General features: G+C 39.2%; 1 protein-coding gene across 1 annotated transcript in view; it reads left to right on the forward strand.

Annotated features, from left to right (window-relative positions):
• Positions 1-27,763, forward strand: part of KCNN2 (potassium calcium-activated channel subfamily N member 2) — a 175,198-nt gene that overhangs the window by 21,978 nt on the left and 125,457 nt on the right. The window contains exon 4 of the mRNA XM_068534129.1: positions 20,434-20,852. Coding sequence (XP_068390230.1) covers positions 20,434-20,852 — 419 coding nt within the window. The remainder of the gene's footprint in view (positions 1-20,433; positions 20,853-27,763) is intronic.

A 27,763-nucleotide genomic window follows, 5' to 3' on the forward strand; every position in this document is an offset into this window, starting at 1 on the left:
GATGTCGTGTCTGATTCTGCTTCCCAGGGCTGAGCAGCCCAGTGAACAGACCTGCAGTGGGTGCATCTAGGGTTCGTACATCTTGCTGAGATCCCTGTGATAGTGAGCTAGGGCAGTCATCTCATCTGTCCCTGTATCGTCATCTGTGAAATGGGGGTGGCCATCACTACTGCTTCTCAGTTCACTGAAGGATAATTGACCATGTGTGTAAAACAACCAGTCTTAGAAAAGATGGTATGGCAATCTAATACTAATAATAGTTTAATGAATGTGTCTTATCTTAGCATAAGCTCTTTCTAATCTATTGTATTTTCCTACCATAATTTCTATATCACAAAAGAAATTTAGCTTTCACTGTTTGTAATTCATTTTGACTTTAAATTATTAAAACCAGATATTAAAATGAGCACAAGTATAGTTAGATATCATTGTGTGAAGTTGTAGCAGTGCATTTGTTTCTATTCCTCATAACTCTATCAAAAGAGACAGATTTTGTACATTTGGCTGAAAGAAATGTGAAAATGAACCTATCCAGATACAACAATGCTGTGCTTAGGAAGCGCTGGTCCTTTCAGGAGGGGGTTGTGAATCACGAGGCTCTAAGAGGTGACAGGTCAGCTTCCAGTACTTCTGTTTGATGGCAGAACCCTCCTCTTTGGGTCTCCCTCCATTCCCCACAGGATGGTGGTGGTGTTTTCCACTATGCTTGTCCTCTTTTACTTCTTGATCCTTAACGAAATACCCTCTGACTTTTTCAGTTTATCTCAAACACCACCACCTCTGTGAAGCCTTGTCTGATTATTTCAGACACTTTATTTTTTTCTTTTTCTGAGCAATGTTTGTATTGATTACCATTCTGTATAATTGAGTATTTAAGCCTCCTTGAGTTGTTTTCTATGGATATGCTTTACCTTCTCACGGGCAGTTACGCAGCTGTTTGCCCCCAAGCTGCTCCATTGTGTGCTGTCATCCGAAACTCTTGTGGACCTAAACCAGAGCAGGAGCGGGGCAGGAGCTAGCTTGCCTCTGCCATCCGTGTTTTCTCTGACCGTGCCAGGCCAGTGCTGGCCAGAGGTAAGAGGTGGTGGTACCTATCCTTTGATTGTGTAGATTTCTCTGTAATCTGATATAATGTGATCATGGTCCTGGATCTGGAGACCTGTACTTGCAAGAGAATGACAGATTATCATCCTATTAAAAGGTGGGCCATGAGGTTAATGTTCTTTCACGTGTATAGCTTTTCCCATATTTTAATCATGGTTCAGAAATAGGCTTGGAAAATGGTTGCACAGTGGGAAGCAACTTCGAAGCCCAGGGCATATGTTTCCTTTTGGTTTTCCTTTATTAATAATCTGCAACCCTTGCCTTCCGTGACTGTTAAAACACGTTTTCCCGCTTTGCAGTTAGTCTTAATAGGTGACCGTCTCTGGCATCCATAATATCTCCAAGTCAACTGTCAGTTCTGATCCTTCAATGATATACAGCCACTTGGGAGCTTTAGTAACTTAAGTAAATTGTTGTCTGTAGTGGATATTCGCCAGCCTGAACTCAAGTTATAATTGTTTGATGTATAGGTATCTACACACGATTATTGCTACCTCTGGGGAAAATAGTAAATCTCGTCTTATGTTTATTCTCGTGTTGGCATTTATGTGCTCCGTGTCCATATGATTACATTAGGAGACTGCTTTCTATGCAAGCTTTCAGGTGCTTGCATAGATGCCTCTTTCTCTGGATGTTAGAGACAAAGAGAGAAAGTTAACAGAGAAAAGCCACCTAGGGGAGAATTTCTCTCCCTCTCAGGAGTCAGTAGTTCTTTTGTCTAATGAGAGACTTTTGTTCCCCTTGCCCATTGGTTCAGCTTTCTGCCATAAAACTAAAGGACAGCTGGCATCTGCTCTCACATTACTGGTCATATGTCCATCCCTGGAAATCGGCCACTCCCAGGATTAGCAGCTCGCTCTGTTAACCCCATGCGATTGGACTTGTTCATGTCCAGAGCTTCTCTCTGGGCTGTTTGTGTTTAATATCATGTTCCCTGGCTTTAAAATGGTTGGAATAAACATTTCATGAATGTGTGAACCTCCTTGAGTGTAGCCATTGAGGTCAATAGGAACAAATAAGTATCTCAGAAAATAGTTTTCCAAATTGCCCAGGTGTTAAGCTGTAATAACCAATCTGTGACCTTTAGTGGAAGAACCATTTAGTTGAGTTTCGTGCAGTTGTTGGAAGGGTTTGGATAGGGTTTTTTTTAGTCCAAGTCTCCTGTTTCTGAATTTGAGCTTCCAGCCTACAAAAGTCTGTATGTTTTGCCCCTGTATTTTATTATTATTCTTGCACTCATGTGATATTTGATGATTATATCAAAAATTAAATATGATGGCTAAGTTATTGATGAGATGAAAGCAGTATTCTTCAAGGAATATGCAAAAAGATTGACTGCCTGAGAATGAATATGGTCTTAGAAGGAAAGACAAGGCAAAGGGGAGATATTGGAAGACTTAATAATCACTTAATCCTTTTGAGTGGATATAGGGTAGGAATAGAAGACCATGACTAATGTGGAAATTGTTGAGCTATGTAAAACAGAGGTCAGGGTTTGTTAGCTATGTGCTTAATAGCTATTCTTTGGAGAGGTCAAATAGCTAGTATGTATCAGAATAAACAATACGTGTTCCGTACCTACTGTGAACAAAGACTTTGCTGAGTATATTTATATACATTGTCTCATTTTATCTAGATTATAATTCTTATTCAGCTAGTGAGTAGCAATGGCTGAGAATGCAATTCAGATCTAAGACTTCAAAAGTTCTTTCCTTTTCTTTTTGCAGCGTGGCCCTTACTTTTAGTTGTGATTTTATCTGAAATATATGAGAAAAATACCATTTTCCGTGTCAGCTATAACCAGGAAATAAAGCAACCACTTCTGGAAAATGTATGATGTTCAAACATTTGGTTTACTTTAATGTAGATGAGGGAGATTTTTCCTCTGAATTTTACATTGTGTTACTTTCACTTCACCATAGCTGATACAAGGAGACTGTGGTAGAACAATCTTTATCCATAATTAATCGTTCTAGAAAATATGTCTTATTTAGTCTTTTTCATCTGTCTCTAGGGGTTGTTCAGAAAGAGCCACAGTGTTGGGATAGAAGCCAATGTTCAATTATCCATGAAAGTGAAGTAGAGGATGGGAAAGAATAATGATGAATGTAATAAAATATGATGGTATCTGAGTCTGTGCCTTATCTGTGCTCCACTCTGGGATTCCCATCTTAACTCCCTAATTCAGGTCTCACAACTTTTTCTTTGACATATTTCCCAAGTGTAGCCCCATGTTCAACCAAACCAAGTGGCATGGTAGTTCAGGGAAAGATTTCTTGGGAAGGAGACATGTATTCTAGTTGCATGTGGCCAATAAGTTTCCTCTCACACATCAACTCCTATCGGTTGATTGTCACTGTAGGACAGCTTTGAGATTGATTCTTGAGGCCACAAAAGGGCTGTACTGGTGAGGATCTGGATTGATTAATCATGTCTGCCATGAGTATGGGATGGGGAAGTGAGTGGTGGCCTGTGTGACACATACATGCCATCCCGTCTCAACTATTTTAAATGTGTACTTTATGTTCACTTCTCTGTACAAATAAATTATGAATCTCTGAGTAAAGAAGCTATTCAATTTCAAAAATAATCATTAGGGAAACTTAGTTATGCTTTTTTTACATGCACAGATTTGTCACTATCTTAGGAAGTTTATTTTCATAAATGTGGAATGAATTTGGTGTGGTGAAATGCTCTACCTCATAATATTCAAGGTGTGCAGATATGTTGCCCCATTTGCTATTGTGGAAATTGGAGTCTGATTTAATCAACTGTCAGGCCATTGGTGTTCTCTCTCCTGCCTGCCTGCCTTTGTTTCCTTCCTTCCTCTTCTTCCTTCATTTACTTCCTTCCTCTTCTTTTTTCTTTTCTCCTTTCCTTCCCTCCCCCTTTTTTAATCTTCTCTCTCCCTTTCTCCCTTTCTTTACAACATTGAACAGAAGTTAAACCCTGGTCATTAAAACCTTAAATTTTTTTTCTTGTACTGTTTCTGATTTGAAATGTACAAGTACATATTCATCTTGATTTATATAACTGATACCAACCATGAGAATCACCTTCAATGCAAATAGCGAATACTGTGGAAGGAAAGCCAAAATCCTCATGGCCTGTAAGTTTCTTTGCGATCTGATCTTTCCCACCCCTTCAGCCCCATTATTCATTAACAGCACCCCCCCACCTCTGTACACACACACACACACACACACACACACACACACACACACACACACACACACACACACATAAATACATACACACACATCAATGGAACCATCCCAAACTGTTTGGAGAGCCAAAACTGTGCTATTCTTTCAGCTTTCTGTGTCTCTGTGTGTTATGTGCTACACCTTTTGCCTGGAACATACTACTTTCATCCATCTGCCTTTGGACCCGACTCAGTTTTCCCTCTTGTGGCAAGCTTTTCCTGACCCCATAGGCTGACCTAGTTGTCCTTCTGTATTGCATCTTTTCATGATCCTACTACTATGTAATACTATCATAAACCATGATGACTCACACAGGTAATATGTGTTCAGCCTTTTCTGTGTGCCAGAGACCATGCCAAGGGCCATACTTGCATTGTCTTATAGTCATATGATAACTTAGTGAAATAAGTATTATAATTTTATTGAGGAAAGTGAAGTATAGGGAAATAAAGAGACTTGCCCAAGATCACAATGCTTGAGTGCAGTGGAGTCTTTTCAACAAAATTTTAACTGCTGATTTACACAGATTTTTCTCCCCTGCATTGTTGTGAGTTCCTTGATGTCATGGGCTGTCACTGATTTCTGTGTCTCTGCTAGCAGCTGGCATGTCGTATAGGCTCAAAATGTTTGCTCCATTAAATTTGACTGAAGTCTCATTTGTAATAGACTATCCCATCATTCATCTCTGCAAATTTTAGAATGTAGAAACATGTAGTAAACTGGTTTTCTTTCTTTATGTTTCCTCAGATTTTTGTGTATTCTCTGCACATTTAAAAATCATGTATCCTCAATTTCACTTATTGGCAATAACCTTAAGTTTTTTTTTGTTTTTTTGTTTTTTTTTATTTATTTATGGCTGTGTTGGGTCCTCATTTCTGTGCGAGGGCTTTCTCCAGCTGTGGCAAGCGGGGACCACTCTTCATCGCGGCGCGCAGGCCTCCCACCATCGCGGCCTCTCCTGTTGCGGAGCACAGGCTCCAGACGCGCAGGCTCAGCAATTGTGGCCCACGGGCCCAGCTGCTCCGCGGCATGCGGGATCCTCCCAGACCAGGGCTCGAACCCATGTCCCCTGCACTGGCAGGCAGACTCTCAACCACTGCGCCACCAGGGAAGCCCTAACCTTAAGTTTTGAATTTAATATGTTCAGAAGAGTTATGGAACTGTAAAATTCCTGTCATCTGAAAGACTGAGCGAGATTGTTTTTCTCATTCTTAATTTCTTTGTCTCTAAAATAACCACCTAAGGAATATAAGGAGGGACAGCTGATATTGTGTATAAGGCAAAGAATTAGTTGGCTAAAATAACAGATAATATTTTCTTTCTGCCTCTCAGATTGATTTTGCCAGGAATTGGTCCCACTCTCTATTTACCACCACTGATTTATCCACAAGGTTGGTAGTTCTGCTTTTCGATAGAGAACCTCCCTTAAGAAGTAGGTAGGTTTTTATTTTTACCTTATTTTCTACAGCCTGCCTTTATGATGCAGTATTTTTATGTTCGGCCAGTTGGCAGTCATGTAATAAGTCCTGAATATGTGTCATTCCCCAGAGCATTAGAGTGAAATGGACCTAACAGGGACTCTGGAGAACACCAACTTCATTGTGGCCCCTCTGGTTATTTCATCTTTATTGGAGCACTGAGCAAGAATATTTGTCTGATTTGAATCCAAAGAATACAAATGTGTAGTCTTTGTTAAAATATCACCAGTACCAGCCGTGACTGACTGTTCAGAGCTAGTCCCCATGATTCGGACTTAATTACAGGCATGGCTAGTTGTGACAGACTTGCCACTTAAGTTCTACCTTGTCATGTTTTCAAATCAGGAAAGTAACTATTAATATAACAACAGTCATGAAAGAGTAAAGTAGAATGTTTTAAAAAGGAAGTTTTGAGAATTCAACACTAAGCTACAATTAAGAGCTTTCTTGCTTAACCTTGAGTGTCATCAGACTGGGTTTAACGTGTTTCATAAAGCTCTGTGCAGCTAACTTTGAGGGCTGAACTTAGAAAAATAAAAATAAACAACAACTAAAAAAGATTCTTCCTTGTGGTTTGTACCCAGACTTGGGGCTCTTGTTTCCTGCACTGCTGCGATGTGTTCCCAGTTGCCAAGACTCTGAGCAGCCGAGCGTGTAGAATCATGCTGGTGACTTTCTTCTTTCACAGCTTCTCCACTGGTTTCAGCCCCAACAGAGCCTTTTTGTTGTACATGAGAAAGGAAAGAAGAAAGGACACACAGCCCAGCACTGCGAGGGAGACTCTGAGCCTAGATTCCCCGACATTTCAGAAGGGATTCTTCCCAGAGACTCTCTAGGTTTTGCCCTTCAGCAGTAGAAGTTTTTTGTTTCTTTTCCCCCCAGATTTTATTTATCATAGGTGAAACAGGACATTACAGCCAAACTCAAAATATTCTTTATTTTCTTCCAAGTCTCATTTTTTTCCCCTTCCTTCCGTAGAGGCAAGTGCCATTCAGAAATGTGTGTACATATTTCCAGTCCATGCTTTGATGTGTGCACTAAATATATGTGTCTTTATAAACAATCTATAGTAGTTGGAATTATTTAAATTTCACAGAGATGCTATGCTGTGTCTATCATTTTACCACTTGCTTTTTTTCACTCAGCACTGTATTTTGGATGTCTAGTCTCGTTCAGCTACATTAATTATAGCAACTGTTCTTTTTGTACCAATTTCTGACATTTACTTTGAGTTCATAATGTTTCTTCATGACTTCTGTCTTTCTCCTTTCTTTCCCTATGTTGGGCGATGTGAGGATTTTTAAAAATTTATTCTTTCTCTAATTTTTTCTTAAATTTGTAGCAAATATATATATTTCATGGTGTCTGAAGTCAATCAGAATTTCTCTCCTTCTTTCATACAATGTAACGACCCTTGGAGGCCTTCATTTAATCTCCCTTCCTCCCTCCATCTATGTCATTGATGTCCATTTTTTATTTATTTATTGCTTTTCCAACCTCATCGAAATTAGTCGTTATGATGATGTTGATGCCTATAATTATTTACAGCCAATTTTTTATTTAGATTTACTAACATGTTTACCTGTTCCTTCCCTCTTCCAATTCCTTTCTGGGTCCTATTTCCTGAGCTTGTAGTAAATCCTTTAGCAGCCATTCTGCTCTTCATCTTTATGTCTGAAATGTCTTTCACCTTTTTTCCCCCGAAAGAGATTTTACCTATGTATAGAGGTATACAGGCTGACTCTTTTTTCTTTTAGAACTTTGAAGGACATGATAATCCCTTATTCCATACCAACTTTTATTTTAACAGTTTAGATAGAAATTTTTCTATAATTTAGACAGAGGTATAATGATTCTACATACCCCTGCCTTTCAAGAAAGCATCCGTTAAATCTCAGAGAGCCTTTGTTCAAGGAAGCACGGTTATCTGGAACGTGAGATTGTGTGTGTCGTAATGCCGTGGTGTCCTTTGGGTGATTGAGCTGTACAAGATTGTTTGGTCTTTCATTAAGTGAGTTAAGACTGTGGGGTCTTTTAAGACCTTGTGTCTGCTTTGTGTGTGTGTGTGTGTGTGTGTGTGTGTGTGTATTGTGTGTTGTGTATATCTTTCCTCTCTGCCAGGACTTCCTGCTACAACTGATTTACTAAATATAATAATTCTCTTCATTCAATCTGCTGTTTCCTTCCTTATTGTATATTCTTTGTTTCACCTTAGTTGAATGTTTGTGCCCTAGATAACCAAACTTGTCAATAATACATGGGTTTGTTTGATATTGTTGCTAGCATTGTCTCTGTTTTCTTCCTAAAAATTGTTTTATAACTGGGTAAATATGCGATGTTCAGTGGTAGACTTATTATGGACACAAATTCTGAAGCGGGAGTGCTTGGGTTCATATCTCAGACCCATACCTCAGCACCATATAACCCTGGCTTGCTCTCTAACCCCTCAGTTCCCTCATCCCTAAGAGGGAGATGAAAATGTTATCTACCCTTTTAGGGTATGTATTTAAGGTGAATTAATACACGTACAGGTTAAAGCAGTGCCAGGCCCTAATTAACATGTGGTAAGTTAAGTACACTTTAAAACAGCTTTTAAGTTTCATCTCAAGTACTGTGTGCAATTTTGAGGTTCTATACAACCAAAGTTACAACCAAAGTTTTTAAAAAGTATTCTGGATGAAGAATATCTAACTTGGTGAAAAGCTAAACAAGGAAGCAGTCTATTTCTGTTACCACAGGGCATTGAATGTAATGTGCAAGTTTATTTAAGTATTTGCTTCTGCCAGTGAAGCAGGGGGTCTGAGGAGCTACTGTCACCTAAGGTCATCAGGGAGTAAAGATGTGACACTTTCAAAATCATAATGTAAATTAGCGGGTAAGCGTTTGCTTTATAAATGTTTGATTTGCATCAAACTTTTCAGTTCAGCCTGAGGCCCCCGTCAAATAATGTGGATTCTGGAGGACCTGAACTTTAACTCCAGGCTTTTCAGTAACTCACCATGTGACTATGACCAAATCCTTTCACTTGCTTGTGCTTTAATTGGACTGTTAGAAGGGCTAATGAGCTAATACATGTGAACGGGCTTTTAGCTGGTTTTTTAAGTGCTTGAAATAACTAAGGTGATGAAGCTACATTTTAGCCATGTAGCAATTAATTGCTGTGATGCTTCAAGTGAAAATATACAGTTTTTATTTCCGATTAAATGTTTAGAATCAACTGATTCACTCATGTTCAATTATTTCCTGGCTTTAGGACATAACACGTTTATTTTATTTTACTTGTGGTTTGGCCCCTATCAACTCCCAAAAATGATTTCAGGATGCTTACAAAAATTTATGGCCAGTTAACATAAGCATGTCAATGAAACATTAGTAAAAAATTGACCGTGGGGGAATTGTATTCCAGTTTCTTGTTTGCTCTAATCTTGATTTTCCTCCTTCCCAATACTATAATCGGTGATGTCAGTATCTGTGTCTACCTCTTCTTACTCTCCTTTCAGTTAGGTAAGAGTCCATTCATTGGAGGCCACCTGTTGACCCAGTACTGAAATGAATTATTATGGAAGAAACTAGCATTCGTTGAGCACTGTCTCATCCAGTTGTCCTTCAGTCCTGTGAGAGAGAGTCTCTAATTAGACCTTCTTATCAGATGATGAAATTCAGGCTTAGAAGGTTTAAGTGGCTTTTCTGAGGTCAGAGCTAGTCAGTGGTAGAAGGTCAGAGTGAAGCCTAGACCTGCCTGAGTCTAGCCAGATTCTAGAGCACAGCCTCCCAAGCCATACATCTTTGTGCTTTCTGTCATATCACTTCTGTTGAGAGAACCAAAAGGGGAAAAATAATTATTCTATCTTTATGGAAGTTCAAAAATAATTTTAGACACAATTTGCATGAATTCCAAGACACTGTGACCATAATTACCCAATAATACATGAGCATGTGTAAAATAATACATGAGCATGAGTGGCCCATAGAAGATGTGGGCCCATTTGTGAGAAGCCATGTGAAAGGGGGTTAAGATTTTAAATAAGTTTTAAGAGCAGTAGGGCATGGGTTTATGATGACCTTATACCACTGGACCCCACTAGACAAGTCTAGGATTTTGGTTTGTAGACAAAGCCCTAGTCTAAGTCAGAAGAGGATAATTTCAGAAACTTGTAGCTGGATAAGAATTCTTTCAAAATAGGTACAGTAGAAGTTTCTAGACCTCCTCTCAATAATGACTTGGCTCTAACCTGTCTTTCCTTATGAACTTCCCTTCCTCCTCTTCCATGACATTCTCATTTTCATATCACAAGTTAATATTTAATTCATGTTCTTGCCCCACTTGAGGATCTGTGGAATATTATTACTTATTCATGGGGTCATTTTTACTGGGGTCCGCAGAGTGGGTGATTGCCTCATAATAATCATACAAGGTTGATTTTATCTTAATTTTTTTTTTTTTTTGTAAATGAGCAAGCTGAGGTTTAGAGAGATTAAGTATCTTTTGTCCTCAAACCACTAGCTAGTAAGTGGTCAAGTCAGAAATTAAATCCAAGCTTCTCTGGCTCCAAAACGTGTGTGTGTATTTCCTATGAGTCACACTATATGATATTCTGAGCAGTTGGTTGATATTTAAAAGGCATGAACAAAAGCCTCCCACCCAGAAATAACTCTACCACTCGATAACTATTGTGCTTTAAATTCCAGTATTTGCGATGCATCCCTTTTGAATTATTGGCTGCTCTCTCCATTAAGTGTTTAACTTAATGATTATTCTTTATTTTTATAGACCTTTACATAGCACTTTAATGTATATTAAATTAAATGTAGCATACTTTTAGCTGCTCAAATAACAGAAAACCCAACTAACAGCGGCTTAAACAAATAGGGTACATGCTTGCTGGCTCAGTGGCTTAAGATTTCAGGGCTGCGATGACCGTGATCCCTTTGGCTTTTTTCTTATTGTCACAAGATAGCTGCTGCAGACCCAGGTATCACCTCTATTTAGGGACGGAGGAAGGGAACAAAGAGTGCTTTGCCAGCCAGATGTCATTTTTATCCAAAACAGCAAAGAGATTCTAGTAAGTCCTCCAGCAACCTTTGGTTTATAACCTCTGGTCACAACTACATCTCATAGCTACACATACCTGAAAAGAGTCTGGGAAAGTGGATATTTCTAGAATGGAGATGGGCAAGAGAGAAGAGGGAGGGGAATGGCACTGGCTTAGCCAGGGAACAGTGTTGGTCACAGTGTATGCTGTGTGTTCATTTCATCATTATAACACTTTCAGAGATGGCTAATAGCATTATCTCCATTTTACCGGTCATAGAAATAAGTCCATGAAGTTTGGATGACTTCCCAAAGTCATATAACCAGTTAGACTCTCTGGAATCTGAGCCTTGGTTTCCTGCATTCCAGGCAAGTTCTTTACACTCTTCGCCCAGGAAGGAGTTAGCAATTCAGTGATTAATATCTTACCGTATTCGTTTTGAAATCCTCCTCCTTGGATGCAGAAAACTCTCAGGGCAGCATGAGTGCACAGGGCTGCTGGAATGGGCAAGAGGCTCCAAAAGTGAGGAAAGACCACAGGGTGGGTGATGAGGGAATGACAGACATCAGCATTGCTTGTTTCTTCCCAGTTGGCTCAGGAATGAACATTGAATGTGCATTCTGAACATAGCTTTTCTGTTTTTTCCTCCCACAGTCCTGGGCTGAGGGTCTTGCAGGAAATCTCAGTGAAACCATTGACATCTTCTCTCTTCCCCTGTTTGTCCTTTGACCTTCTCTGTGGCAGGCAGTTGTGGTCTGAATTCTATGTTGACTTGGTCTTGGCAATGCCTTAATGAAGAAATCCTCGTTATTTGTCTTGCCTCTGTAGTGGCTTTTCACTCTATTTCATCCAAAATTGTTTCCTGGGGAAGGAGCTTCTTTTTTGGATGAATACATTTTGTGTGTTTTCTTTTGGGCCATTATCCCCCAAATATCCTAGAACTCAACTTGGAAGTTCATAGTCCTGAGTTATATGAAGAGTCCAGGCAATGGCAGTGGAAGGGAGGGGTGGGTACTGTGTACTAGTCTACGATGGAGCCTCCTCTGTATTTTCTCAGTATCTTCTTCACACCTTTGTTCTGGCAATTTCCACCAGCACTGTAATCATTCATTTATATTTTACTTCCTCATCAAACACCAAGAGGCTTTTTAATCTTTGTATTCGTGGAACCTTACAAATAGAAGCATTCAGTAACTGAATGGAAAAGAGAGCTCGGTTTTATTGAATATTTGGCTTAAAGGTTAACCAAGAAATCTTGTTTTTGTTCATCCTGTTGAAAACAGTTGTGTGAAGTCATGGTTCAAGGTCTTGTCTTGGTAAGCAGAATATTTTAGATAAAAACTGTATTCAGTGTGTTTGGTTCTGTAGATTGCTGTTTTGAATGTCAGTTACTGTTTTTTAGTTTAGCAGGTTTGCACATGTAAACTATTTGTTAGGGTGCATTTGAATGTCTCATGACCTCAGTCATCCTCATTTTCCCTTCCTCTCTTCTTTAACAATCATTTCCCCTTATTTTTGTTATTAATTAACTTACATTTATTTATTCACATGGTTCCAAAATGAGTATTAAAAATAATTAAAAGTAAATAAAAAAGTAAAATAATTAAAAGTCTCCCTTCCATCTCTCATCCCCAGCCACTCAGCTTACCTCCCTTAAGCAACACTTCTCATTAAGTTCTAGAATATTCTTTCAAAGATATTTTATGCACATACAAAGACGACTATGTGTTCTTCCCTTAACAAAGCTATACAATTAGTAGCATATAGAATGCCTTTTTTTTTTTTTTTTAAATTACACTATACTAGGTGTGCTTTATTTATTTATTAATGGCTGTGTTGGATCTTCGTTTCTGTGCAAGGGCTTTCTCTAGTTGTGGCAAGCGGGGGCCACTCTTCATCGCGGTGCGCGGGCCTCTCACCATCGCGGCCCCTCCTGTTGCGGAGCACAGGCTCCAGACGCGCAGGCTCAGCAAAGAATGCCTGTTTTGTTTGTTTGTTAAACTGAGTGACTTTAAGACAGTAGACCACTTTCTTAAATAGTATATAACAATTTTATCATCTTTTCTTTTTAACAGCATACTATTCCATTTTGTGGACAGCTCTAATTTGTTTAACCCTCTTCCCTATTAGTGGATATTGAGATTATTTCTAGTCTGTTGCTAATATACAATCAATGCTGTAACAAATGATCATACATGTTCGCTCTCACATGGGTAAATATGTCAATAGGACAAATTTCATCTAAGGAAATGAAGTTGCATGATCAAAGTGTATGTACGTTTATGACCTGATAAATTGCCCTCCCAGGGGTTATACCGATTTACACTTCCACCTACAATGTATGGGAGTTCCTGTTTCTCCACACCTTCACTAATATAGTGTGTTATAAAACTTTTAGGTATTGTTCAATATAACAGCTCAAAAACATGGTATCGCATTTTCCTCTTATGATGGAAGTGGAACATCTTCTGTTTTTATATAGGTTTAAGAGCCATTTTTATTTCCTTTTCCATGACCTGCTATTTGTATCCTTTGTTTATTTTTCTGTTAGGCTGCTCATCTCTTTCTTAAGGATTTGTAAGAAATTTTATACAATTGGGGAAACTAGTTTCTTGTGGTAACAGTTGTGAAGAGTTTCTGCATGGTTTGGTGTTTGTCTTTTTTTATTCTCTTTGTTATAGTTTTGGCCAGGTGCAGAAAACGAAAGATTAGTGTAGTCAATCCAGAAATGTATCAGTATTTTCTTTTAAGACTCTGGTGTTTTTGTCAGAGTTAAAAGACCTTCCTTACCATAATAGAAAAGAATATGAAAAAGAAAATACATATGTACGTATAACTGAATCACTTTGCTGTACACCTGAAAGTAACACAACATTGTAAATCAACTACACTTAAATAAATAAATAAATAAATAAAAAGGCCTTCCTTTTAGTGAGCTTACAAAATAATTCTCACATGATTTCTTCTAATATGTTAATAGTTTCATTTTTACATCTAAATCTTTCCTCCGCCAGGAATTTTTCTTGATGTATTTGGTATGAGGCATCTGTTCAACTTTATGTTTCTCCAGATGGCTGTTTAGTTGTCCCCAAATCATTTTTTAATAAACTGTGTTTTCCCCACTGATTTGACTGTCTGCCTTTATAATCCTGTGAAATTCCCAGTGTGTTGGGTCGAGTTTGGACTTTCTGTCCTGTCCCATTGGCCTCTCTGTTGTTTTATGTGCCAGTACCACATGGTTTCAATCATTAATTTGTTGAACAATCTATCAGAGCTGCTTCTCCCTATTACAGTTTCTTTTCAGAGTTTTTTTTTGGCTATTCTACCTATACTTACTTTCTTAACAAATACTTGCCTAAATTTATTTTATTCAGAATGATTTTCAAGCACCACTTTTTTGCTGAGCACTGCTGTGAATTCTCTACCAGAAAGGAAACCCAGGATATGTAAGACACTGTCCCAGATCAGACCGTAGAGCTTTCAACCTCATTGAAGAGGAAAATCATATGTCAGAGGCAGCTGAGGCTTCTGCAGCTGAGCCCCTCGCTCTCCTGAGCTGGCTGAGCAGAGGTCCCCATGCCAGCATGTGACCTGATCACTATGGCAGACCTCTCCCGCCTTCTTCCTGCTGATGACTCTCACTGCCATTTCACCTTGGACAATGAGCTTGAAGTAGATTATGTTTGGAGTATCTGAGCAAATATAAAGCAGTTGCACTGGAAAGTTCAAGCTTGTGGTGGGATATATTCGTAGGGCGTATTCTGTTATGCCTACAAGTTACTTTACTCTGGCAAAGACCATTAACCACAGCTCTAGAATTAAAGTAGGTGAAACTGTCATGCTTTTGCCCTAAAATCTTTCTTCTTTTATCAACATCAAAATGATAAATGAATATAGAGCTGGTTTAATGTGTCATTTTGATTACTTTAACTCCCCCACAAGTTAGCCTAAAAGAGATCATATATATATATTATATGGATCATATGGAATGTAATGGGAGTATTTTTACAGTTGGATTTTAACTCGACATGGAATCAGATGATGAAAAACTGTGATGTTTAGAGTGTTTTCATTTTCTGTATAGAATATTGAGTACATTAACATAGCTCTGAATTTGGTAAATCTTATTTTACAGTTAATAATGGATAGCCCTCACCCTTGACTCCAAAAATAACACTTTCTTTTCTTCCTACTTCACAGAAGGGCTTGACCTTCCAGCTGCCCTCCACCTTTGGGGTTCCTCAGAACTTGGCCTTTTGTCCTGTCCTCTTCATTTTCTCTAATTTTTCTTTTGATCTCATGAAACTACCTAAATACTGACACCTTCCAAATTTATTTCAGTAGTCCAGACTTCTCCTCTGAGTGACTTGCATATCCTGCTGCCTACTTGGCATCTATACTCAGATGACAGTGGCCAAAATGGAACCCCCCCACTCCTTGCATCCGGCCCATTATATTCAGGAAGTGGCACAGACATCCACTGTGTTTGACAGAGTAGAAACTCAGTTGTCTATGATTCTTTTTTTTTTTTTTTACTCACTCCCACATTCAGCCCATCGGCAAATTCTAGCAAGATCTCCAAACTATATTTCTAGTGCACCCACTCTATTCATTTCCATGGCAACCCCTACTCACCCTGGTCTAGGTCAGGGGGATACTAACTACGACTAATCAGATGCAATAGAACTTCCTAACTAGTATCCTCCCTTGTAAACTCTGGTTTTCCCACAGCAGTAGGATCAGCCCTTTTATCTGTAAATCACATCATGTCATTCCTCTGCTTAATACCTTTCAGTGGATTCCCGCTGCACTTGGACTGAAATCCAGTCTTGACACTATGGCCAACAAGGTCCTGCATGTCTGGTCCATCTTTGGCTCTTCAAGCTCGTCTCCTTTCACTCTGCCCCTTGATCGTTAACTTTCAGCCACTCTGGTGTTCTTTCATTTCCTTAAGCATGCCGAGCGAGCTTTTATAGCCCATGGCCTTTACATGTGCTATTTCCTCTGCCTAGAATGTTCTTCTCCTGGCAGTTTATATGACTGGCTTTTCTCTTTGTCCAGGTGTTGCCTTAAACGGTACTTCTCAAAATGTCTTCCTTGATGACCACATCTGCTGTCACCACCAATTTATTGTTCTTTATTTCATCTCGTTTGTTTCCTTCATGGCAGTGTCCACAGGCATAATTACTTCATTAAATTGCTTTAGGTCTGCTTTTTTGGTTTTGTGTTTCTTTCCTGGTGAAAGTTAGTTCCATGGGGCAGACTCTCTGCTATAAATCCTACTGTGTGGCTAGTACGTAGCGCAGTGCCTGGCACATAGTGAGTATTCAGTACACTGGATATTTAGTAAATAAATGAATAAACAAAGGAGTAAGCAGCAGTTAGGGGTGGGGATTATGTGAAGAGTAGAGGAAATATTTCTTTCTTAGCTTTGGCATTGAAGTATGTGCTGTGATAAAACCAAGAATTAAAATCATTTTAGGTGTTGATTAAACCCCTGATAGTAGAAAGCAACTACATGATAGAAATTTTCTCTGGGGACATTACTGAACTTGCTATGGAATTGCAAAATTATGTTGCTGCAATGCCTGACCATTTAATAGGATGGGTTCTTGTACCAATTTGGAAAATGTCATAGATTTATTTCACTTATGTTCTGCATTAGTATTCTCATCTCCCATGAGCATGTATCATTAGCGTTAGGACCTGTCCAGTGATTAGTTCATCAATATTAACTGAGAAATAGCGAGGTAGTTCATTTTCCAAGCGTTTATTATTCTCTACTAGGTAGATGTGGATCCTGTCCCCAAGGAGCCTCACAGACAAGTAGGGGTGACAGTCTGACAAAAAAATCCTTATTGTCCTCTGTGACATCGTCAATAAGAGGCACATACAGGGATCATGGTGTAACAAAGGGGGGAGTTTTGCAGATTTGTCTGGGGCCTGGACAGTGTCCCAAAGGAGGTGACTGTGGAATTGTTCTTAAAGGAATAAGAATTTGCTAAGTGGAAAGACTTTCCAGTCCTTAAGACAGAATGTACAAGGACATAGAGGCACGATCAAGGTAGTATGTTCTGAAATCCGCAACCAGAGGAAAATGTAAGAAGAGTAATGGGCAATGAGATTGAAGAGATAGGCAAAACCAGATTGCCGAATGGGGGGCTTGGAATGGTTTTAATCTTGATGGCAAGATTATATAATTTACATTTTCAGAAGGTCGTTGGAGGATGGAGGACGGCTTCCAGTAGGAGGAATCTGGTGGTGGAGGTAAAAGGCAGGAAAGAGATCACCCAGGAAAGTACAGAAAGAAGAGTCAGAGATGGACCTCAGTAGAGCAGGGGCACTTGAATGGGGAGGAGGAAGGTGCTTTTTAAGGAAACGGAGATGGATTCTTCAGCGTGGCAGCAGATGAAAAAAGCAATATGTCGCATAAGCCAAGGGAAAAGATCTTTTTTAGGAAGGAAGGAGTGATTTATATCAGACAGATCAAGTGAGATAAAAATTAAGATGGAAGGACCAGATCTCATAATTAAGGTATTTTGAGTGACCCTTAGCAAGAGCTATATTGGTGGGGTGATGAGGACAAAAGCCCCATGGGGGTGTTGAGGCATGAAAGAAAAGTGAGAAAATGAACACCGCTTAGGGCAGACATAGAGCCTGTGGGGGTTCTTGTTTGCTTGTGTTGCTTTGATTTTAATGAACAGTACAGATTTGAACTTGCTTGTATACTCTGCTGAGAGGGAGAAAGCACGGGAACTAGGCTGTCAGTGCAGGAGAACTGGGTTTTCGTGTAACATTGCTTTAAATAGTTGGAACAAAAGAGAAGGGAAATAAGGAGAAAAGGTGAGATGTAGGTGAGTTTGTGGCTGAAGTATAAAATAGAGGTATTTCTGATACTGGGGGAAAGTGTACTGACAGGGGAACAAAATTGGCTCTAGAGGAGAAAGATGATTGTTCAGGGCAGAAGCTATAGGGAGCTGGGGCATGATCACAGGGATGCTAAGGGTTCAGCTGAGTTTGAAAGCGCAGGCATGTGGTGGCCCCAGCCCCCCTGCAGGTCTTAGATGTAAAGTTACCAGGGCAGGTCCACCAGAATATTAAAGGAGAAGGCCGCTGAGAATAACGATGACATAATGGTTGAAGTGATGGTAAAGAATAGAGAGAACCAGCCTAGTTAGGGAAGTGAGCAGAGCGGGCAATGAAAAGGGGCCTGGAAAAAGAGAGTAGCCTGAGGTCAGAGGAACAAGCGCTCTCTAAGTGATGGGAGGAGGGCCAGGCCTGGAAAGATATGAGACTGGAAGTAATATATGAGAATTATACATTTCTTTACCACTTGCCTGGGAAGGTACTCATTCTGCACTTAAGCTGCTGTTGCCTAGAATGGTGTGGGCAAAGCCTGTCTTGGAATTGTGCTCAGCCGGAGTCTTGGTGCTTGGTACTTCTTTTGGGGGTGGTTTTGATTTTTTGCCAAGTCGTTCAGAGCCACGTTTGCTGAAGAAAGTAGACAAACTGGGTAATACCATTTTCGGTAGAAATGGAAATGTAGATTTAAATAACAATACTGTTTTTCTTACGTGACTTATACTAGGCCCTGATAGCAATTTACAAAGAGAGCAGTGATAGCGTCTCTAGAACATACAGAGCCTCTCAAAGTAACTAGTTGGAGGGATACATTCTTTTGGACATAAACACCTTAAAAGATTTTGGGGTCACATTCCTTTAGAGTTAGTTATAAAGTACCCAGTAAATACTTACTGATATAAAGTTTAGAAGATGTCTACCATTATTTCTATACAATCTTGTGTATATCTTTATTAATGAAATCCTTTATGCCAACGTGGTATTGAAAGTGGTGGTGAACTGAACAGGAATATTTATATAGCCAACTTGGCAGCTTTATTTATGATCGGTTTCTTTATCGGACACTGGAAAATCTAATTTGTACCGTCTGTTAGCATTTATTTATCAAACACTTTGAGGTCCCTAGATGAAAAGTTATGATAAAGGCATACCCAAAGCCATTATGTTGCTGTAACTTAATTTGTTAAAATTTTGACAAGAGATTCTGCTTATTGTCTAACTTTTTGAAGTACCAGAAAGAAGTGGTCATTTTTGTCCTCAAATTCCTGTCCTTGCAAAGTAGCGCTGATGGCAGTGTTTGAATAACAGCATGGGCAGTAGCTATGACCTGCAGAATAATTACCCTAGAATGGGAATTTGTAACCATTTAAGTGGTGGGAAAATGACTTTTTTTTTTTATGCCAGAGGAGCAGAGATCATAGAATCCAGTCATCCTGGGGGTCTGCTCTGCCAACTTCCTTTGCGACTCACTTACCTGAGAACGCACTGTTCTCACTTGGGTTGCTTTCATCTCATGCTTTCTACATAAGTTGGCTACTTACCAAAAGGCAAAGAATATGTCATCTTTCTCAGTGGGGGAGCACTGCCGGCATTCTGGGCAGACAGGTCTTTTTTGTGCGTGGGACTCTCAGAATTGCAGCCTGCTTGGCGCCGCTGGCTTCCTGGCTCTAAATGCCAGTAGCCTTCACAAGTCACTGCGGCAGTCAGAAATGTCACCACACATTTCCAGATGCCTCTGGTTGTTTATGGACTAGAGCCTGGGGGACTTGTTTACTGAACAACCAGCGAAGACAGGAAACATTCTTTTCTGTTCCTTTTATGGTCGGTCGGTCTATCTATCTATCTATCGTCTATCTATCTCCTTTTTCTTTCTTTTCTTTTTGTTTTCTTTCTTTTCTTTTTGTTTTCTTTCATTGTGGAGTGAAGAATAACAGAAATCGGAAAAAGGAAACTTTATTAGCGAAAGAAAGATGGAAAACAAATTAATAATCCAAGGGAAGGCTATGGGAGAGCAGAAGAAAAGAGATAAAAAATAGAGCAGGAGCGAGGCAGCTGGAAGAAATGTTTGTGCCACATTTGACTATGGTCCCTTGTGATTTCCTCTCGGAAGCCGAGAATAAGATTTCCTTTAAGACCACTCAGGCATTGTTGCATTATAGGGTGTAACTGATTGCAGAGGCGCTGTAAACAGATTTCACTGAGAATATGGCTAGAATTGTGCAAGGTTTAGATCCAGACCCTGAAAGAGGAGAGCAACTTGTTATAAGGCAAGTCCTTCTGACTTCATCTAAGAAGGAGATACGTTACTGACAGGCCCAAGCCCCTTATTTTAAAGTGATGTCACTAACATGATTGTCCAGGGGCATGGACTCCAAAATATCTTCGGCTCCTGTATAGGAAGTTTGTAATTTTAATTGTTAACAAAATAAAGTTCTCCTTTTGTGCCAATACCATTTTCTTAAAATAGTGTACCTGGCTAGCATTTATTTATTTATTATTTTAAAATAAATTTATTTATTTATTTATTTATTTTTGGCTGCACTGGGTCTTCATTGCTGCACGCGGGCTTTCTCTAGTTGCGGCGAGCGGGGGCTACTCTCCGTTGCGGTGCGCGGGCTAGCATTTGGAAGTTATGACCTAGAGCTCGCCATGATTGCTAAAAGTCACCTGTTATGTATTTTAAAAATCTGCACTAACACTTGTGGACCATTCATGCCATACTGAAGCTGATTTTCTACTTTATTTTTTCAGTTGTTCATGGTGGACAATGGAGCAGATGACTGGAGAATAGCCATGACTTATGAGCGTATTTTCTTCATCTGCTTGGAAATACTGGTGTGTGCTATTCATCCCATACCTGGGAATTATACGTTCACATGGACGGCCCGGCTTGCCTTCTCCTATGCCCCATCCACCACCACCGCTGATGTGGATATTATTTTATCTATACCAATGTTCTTAAGACTCTATCTGATTGCCAGAGTCATGCTTTTACACAGCAAACTTTTCACTGATGCCTCTTCTAGAAGCATTGGAGCACTTAATAAGATAAACTTCAATACACGTTTTGTTATGAAGACTTTAATGACTATATGCCCAGGAACTGTACTCTTGGTTTTTAGTATCTCATTATGGATAATTGCCGCATGGACTGTCCGAGCTTGTGAAAGGTAAGTTTGTTTCTTTTCCTGAGAACATAATTTGTCTTACGGTGTCCTTGAAAGTGGGAGAAAGAACACATTTTAGACTAGAGGCATGTAGAGACTCACTCTTGAAAATCTGGGGTTCTCTAGTGGGCTTCTTTTAAATGAGTGTGACAGAACTTTTCTTAAGATACCTTGCGTACAGCAATGTCTTGATGATTATGTATTTTCTTTTCTAATTTAATCAGTTTTCAGTAGAGGGCTGCCTTTATAATCCTTGTCAAAACTTGGAGACCTACAAATTGCATAGGAGACTTCCATCAGAAACATTCGTCTAATGGTAATACTGAATCATTTTGGCACCTCCTTGGTTATAGTATTGATTATTGTTGAGACAGAAATCCAGTGGAAAAGTGGGGATGCAAGATGTCTGAACTTCAGGGAATGTCTCAGAGTGGTTTGTTGATAGTACTCCCTATCTATAATAGTGTTCATGTGATTACTGATAAGGGGCTTATAGGTGTATATTTGGTTTTATTGACCTCTCAACAGTTAGTGAAAAGAGACTGTGTGTATTTGTTTTATTGTCTGAAGAGCTCTGGTGGTGTAGAGCCTAGACACGGTCTCAGAACTCAGGAACTGTTCAGTGAGTCTAGGTTAATCAATTAGAGCATCTGTGATGTTAACCTTGCCATTTAACAAACAAGCAAAAATAGATTTGTTATGTAAACAGGAGGAACTCTATCATAATGAGGGGGGAACCTCTTGTGACCTTGGTGAAGAAAATTCCAGTTGAAATTAGCAATAGACATATAGGAATGACTTAGGAGTTTATAGAACTGGTAAATATTAGGATGTTGGTGTTTGTAGTAGCTAGGTATTTTTAAATTTAGTTTTTGAAAATCAAATATTTATATACACACAAATAGTTTCACAAAGGAAATATCTGTATGAGAATTGTTGCAAAAATAGCAAACTCAGAACACACCTCACCCATTTCTACTTTCCAGAAGCAATCACTTTAAATTCCTTTAGCCATTTCTTTAGTAATTGCTTTCCATATTTCTAAATGGCATTGCTTATTTGCTACCTTTAGATTTTTCATCTAGATTTTTAGGGAAGTTGGAGTTTTAGTTTTCTTTCACTTTCATGTACACACTTTCCCGACTCTACCCCCCAAAAAAGTAATTTTTCTTCTCAGTAAGTTATGTAAACACCAATAATCTATATTGCGTATTTACATTATTATGACTATGCGAACTGCACTTGTAGTTGAACTATGTAGTATATTATAAACATTTAACCTTTTATGCACTTTTTAAAATTTTCTCTGTAATTAATAATTGCCTCTTTTTATTTGCTCAGCTTTCTATATTGGATTTGTATATTGGGGAAAATCTATTCATTTCACCTTGAACTTGAATTTCTGGAGACTTTGTAAACTGCTTCTCCATCGTATTGGGGATTTCCTTTGCCTTGTTTGTGTGTTGAGTACCTTTTTTCTTGAACCTCATTTCTCCCTCTTTCTTCATTTATTCCCTCATTTTGGAAACTCCATCTTCCAGTAGCTTCTGAGGAAAAGTACTGGGTGAGAGAGATATTTTTTGAGACCTTGCAGGTATGGCAGCATTCATTCTTGTCTCTTGCTTCATTGATCACTGGGCTGGATAGAAAACTCTAGATTGAAAAGCGCTTTCTCTCAGAATATTAAAGACTTCATTTTCTTTTGGCATCCAGGGTCCAGTAGTCTGAGGCTATTCTCATTTTTTAATCCCCCCTTTTTTTTTTGTCTGGAAGCTTTTAGAATCAGTGATCTAAAATTGCACCAGGGTATATCATGGTGTGATTCTATTTTAATCCAGTGGGCCTGTTCAATCTTGGAATTAATTTCCTTCGGTTCTTGGAAATTTTCTTGAATTATTGAATGATTTTTGTTCCTGTTTTTTTGTTTATGGATATTGGCCTCCTCTATTAGTTTTTTTCTTATTTCCTTCTATATTGTCTTCCATCTCAGTTTTCCCTTCATATATAGAGGATAACCTCAATTTATCTTTCAAACTCTTTCTTTCGGAATTTTATTTCTTCTTTACTGTGTATTAATTTTCAAAGGCTCATATTTGATCCTCAAATGCCCATTTTTTAAACTAGCATCATGCTTTTTTTTATAGATGTACTGTTTTATTTCTCTAGAGATGTTAATGATAATGTTTGAAATTTTTCCCTTTGTATATTTTTTGTTTCCCCAAAGATGTATTTTTCTGGGGTTTTGTTTGTTTGTTTGTTTTTTGTTTTTGTTTTTGGCTTCTGTCTGTTTTAGAAGCTTTCCTTATGTATTTAGGTAACCTTAGCTGTCCACTCATACTTAAGATTGAGGCACTAAAGACCTGATTAGAAGCTTTCTGTACACATCTAGAACTTGTCGACTGTGGACTTCACTACAGGGTAATTTGGGTGGGTGCATGGAACACCGGTTTCAGTATCTTTACATATTTTTATTTTTCTCTGAACAATCCGACTGGCTCATGGGAAGTGTTTTACTGTTCTGCCATGAAGGTGGATGCTTGGGTGGCAGTGTTCTGGAAACTGAAAGATGGGGCAAAGAAGGAGTTTCAGCAGTTAATATGTGAACATTTATTTATCTTCCTAGTTGCAATGGAGTAGGCTTACTCTCTGCAGTGCTTAACGCCCTGCAGTCAGCCCATAGACCTTGTGTTTTACCTCTCCAGACAATATATTTGCAGACTTCTTCCAGGTTGGCAAAAGGCATTACCAGTTACACAGAGTGGAAGAGGGAATCTAGATGTCTAACTGCTTTTATGCAGTATTTGAACCTGTCCTCACGTTGAAAGCTCTGTCATTTATCTCCTCTCGTAGAGGTACTGGTGCTGAGAATTCCTGAGTCTTTGGTGTGTGTGTGTGTGTGTGTGTAGGCAGGGGCAGGGTTGCTGGTTCTCAGTGCAAATATGGTTGCTTCCTAACTTTTCCCCACTGCTGGTCTAGAATTCTCCTTTGTCAAGCTATCACTGGTCAGTTGGCTTTCTAGCTACTTTATTACCATCTTGGCACTCATAACCCCTTGTGGGGTTGTGCTTTTTTTGTTTGTTTTCTGGTCATTTTAAGGGGGTCTAGGGAGGGAGCTGAGGCCAGCATGTTTGGTGAGTCTACCTGCTTTTATGAGAAATTCTGTAGTGACTAGTTTTTAATATTATGTACCTGAATCTTGTTTAGAACTTCTCTACATAAATATGGCATTTGAGGGATTAAAGTTTTTCCTTTTAAAGAAAGGTAGACTGTTTATGGTAATGCTTTGTTTCCTAGCAATCATGGTATTTAGAGGCTTGTCATATTTTCTGGAGCAGCTGTACCTATAAAGTTTCAAGAATAAATATGGAAAACCTTAGTTGATATACCTATTTAGTTTATGAAGATTACTCTTCCTTAAATGTCGTGCATAACAACATAACAATGGAGATAAAAGCATAATTGAACAACACATACACTTATACGGGTGGTCCCTAGTGCATCTGCTTCCCAAGAGCCAATTCAATAACACAGCTTCAAAATCGTGCACATGTCATTCATTTTCTTTTCAAAATCGTTCATCTTAGCTTTTTTTTTTTTTTTTTAATTAATTTTTATTTATTTATTTATGGCTGTGTTGGGTCTTCGTTTCTGTGCGAGGGCTTTCTCTAGTTGTGGCAGGCGGGGGCCACTCTTCATCGCGGTGCGCGGGCCTCTCACTATCGCAGCCTCTCTTGTTGCGGAGCACAGGCTCCAGACGCGCAGGCTCAGTCATTGTGGCTCACGGGCCCAGTTGCTCTGCGGCATGTGGGATCCTCCCAGACCAGGGCTCGAACCCGTGTCCCCTGCATTGGCAGGCAGATTCTCAACCGCTGCGCCACCAGGGAAGCCCCATCTTAGCTTTTTAACCCATTGTCCCTAAACACAGAAAGCCTGAGGCAAGCTGTGCCAAACCTTCTCACATCCCAAAGTATGTGTGTTTTTTAACGTGCTGAGATTGTTAGACGACAGATCATCCTTGTCTTCATATAAAAAGGCATGAGAAAGTGAAAATTGTCCGTTTCATATCAAGAATGAGAGTCTGCAGCCAACAGTTACCTAAAGGGAACAAATCCATGGGTTGGGAAGGGGAAAGAGCCCACAGCCATGATTGGGACAATCATGGGATTTAGTGCCAGTAGTGCAATTTAGGGGCTCAGTGGCCTCGGGTGAACCAGCTTGCTTCTTTTTGCCTTGTATTCTTCATTGCAAACTACATGGATTGATAAGCTTTTCTCTTCCAAAGATAACATTTTATAATTGTACAAGTGTTGAAAAGAAAATCATTAACCAGCATTGTGATAGTAGGAGATTATCCACATTCTGTTTTTCATTAAACTTCCCATTTTGCTGCACACAATCTCTAGACTGTAATGTGTAAGATACAAAGATATTTTTTAAATTTGCTTTGTTTTTCCAAGTTAATTTTGAACGTGCTGTAGCCGGCATCTTTCAATTCCTTAGATGTTTACTCTCTGGCCTTCCTTCTGTCCACCCATCCTTCTCTCCTTCCTTCCTTTCCTTTGTGAAATCTGCAGTACTTAAATATAATACACAACTCACTTATTATTTGGTTTGGAATTTGGATTTGAATGAGCTCCACCAGGTCCATCTTTGATTCATCCAGATATTCTTTCCCTATAAAGGGGGATTCACACCTGACAGAAATTCTCTTCTTAGTTAATTAGAATAACTCTAAAAATATTTTTTAAAGGAGAGAGATTTTGGGAGAGAGAGCAAGGCAGATGGCTTTCTGGAGCAGTTTGTTTTGCAAACCTATCTGTCTCCTTCTACTGAGCACAGCACATCTAGAGGTTTCTGGAAAATATTCTCCACTAACGAGGAGGGCATCCTGTAAGAGGCATCTATTCCTGACGGTATTACTTTCCCTGGCAGATCATGTACCTCTGATCTACCTATAAGTTATAAGAACTCTTTTTCTTTTCTTTTCTTTTTCTTTCTTTTCTTTTTTCCCTCTCTCCCTCCCTCCCTTCCTTCCTTCTCCCTTTCTCCCTTCCTTCCTTCCTTCCTTCTCCCTTTCTCCCTCCCTCCCTTTCTCCCTCCCTTCCTTCCTTCCTTCCTTTCTCCCTTCCTCCCTCCCTTCCTTCTTCCTTCCTCCCTCCCTCCCTCCCTTCATCTCTCTCTCTCTCTTTCTCTCTTTGATAAGAGGAAGCATAGCAGGAAGTGTCTGGCATTATTTCTGTGCCCTACACTTGTCAGGAGGAGGCTGCCCCAGACCAGATTACAATATCCCTTCTCTCTCTGATTCTGGTCTGGCCTTGTGTTGAGGTGGACATCAGGCCTGCAAAGAACACTCCCTTTTGAAGCAGCCTGGGAAGTGTGGCCTGAGGCTGTTCAGGAGATACTTCAGGAACATTTATATCTTAGAAGAAGTCTGACTTCCAGAGCTTGTGGTCCTGAAAATTGGGAATTACCCTATCCTGACCTAATCTTTTTGAGGCTTCACTGGCTCTGTAAAGATGGCATAGGTGAGTTGTTCATCCCAAAGTGTTTCACTGGACACTGTTTCGGAGGAAGGTTAGTAGCTGTTCTACAAGGGGTAAGACTGGATACCATGGGCCGGTGCTGTGTTACATAAAGAAAAGTGTTTTGTTATTTTTCTTTTTTACTTCTCAGAGCATTTAATATGTGAATATGCATTGAGAATATCCAAGAGGGGAGAAGAACATTTATTTGGCCAACATAGTACTCTGTCAACACTGAAGTTTCCAAAGGTTATAGAAAGGGATTGTAACTTTCTACACAGTTTGAGAATTTTTAGAAATGTTTCTTGGTTCAATATATTCTTTTTCTTTTTGCTACAAGTTTTATAATGTGGGAGAGGAGCCAACTTTAGGATGGAGAGGAAGAAGGGGAAAGAAAGGCAAACTGGGAACTTCGGTGGCAATGTTACCAAGCAGAAAAGTGACATTGTAGAAATGTGTAATAAACTAGACATGCTGGCACTGTTTCTGTCCCTGGAAAAGATTCCTTTAGCTAAGACATTAGTAGCTAAAAACACTCTTTTTATTCATCTCATTGTTTTAATCTAAGTGCATTTGTGTGCATTAACTAATAGGCAGTAGTTAGAGTAAATTTTCTAAAAATGACTTAAGAATGCTTTGCTTTTTTTTCAAAGTGGGAAAATTAGAGAAGCAAACAATGAAATTTATTTTGAATAGCTTCTAATAATCTAAACTGCATTTTAGGTGGATTAAGAATAAATTCTTTCCATCACTAAAAACAGATGAAAACACATTTGGTATTTATTTTTTAAATTTTCCAAGGCAACCTGAGGAGTGGAGTTTGAATTGTGTTTAGAATCTACTATTCAGTGTCTTAAAAGCATGTTTCATTTCTTCCATTAATCAATTTAGACTTTTTTTTTTAACTCTGTCACTAATGGTCACATTGCATTCTTATTTTTTTTTTTATAGATTTATTTATTTTTATTTATCTTTGGCTGCGTTGGGTCTTCGTTGCTGCTCGCGGGCTTTCTTTAGTTGCGGTGAGTGGGGGCTACTCTTCATTGTGGTGTGTGGGCTTCTCATTGCGGTGGCTTCTCTTGTTCTGGAGCATGGGCTCTAGGTGTGTGGGCTTCAGTAGTTGTGGCTCGCGGGCTCAGTAGCTGCAGCACACGGGCTTAGTTGCTCCGCAGCATGTGGGATCTTCCCAGACGAGGGCTTGAACCCGTGTCCCCTACATTGGCAGGCAGATTCTTTTTTTTTTTTTTTTTTTTAATTATTTTTTTTTTAACATCTTTATTGGAGTATAATTGCTTTACAATGGTGTGTTCGTTTCTGCTTTATAACAAAGTGAATCAGTTATACATATACATATGTTCCCATATCTCTTCCCTCTTGCATCTCCCTCCCTCC

This window comes from Eschrichtius robustus, chromosome 2 (genome assembly GCF_028021215.1).
Source record: "Eschrichtius robustus isolate mEscRob2 chromosome 2, mEscRob2.pri, whole genome shotgun sequence".
NCBI lineage: Eukaryota > Metazoa > Chordata > Mammalia > Artiodactyla > Eschrichtiidae > Eschrichtius > Eschrichtius robustus.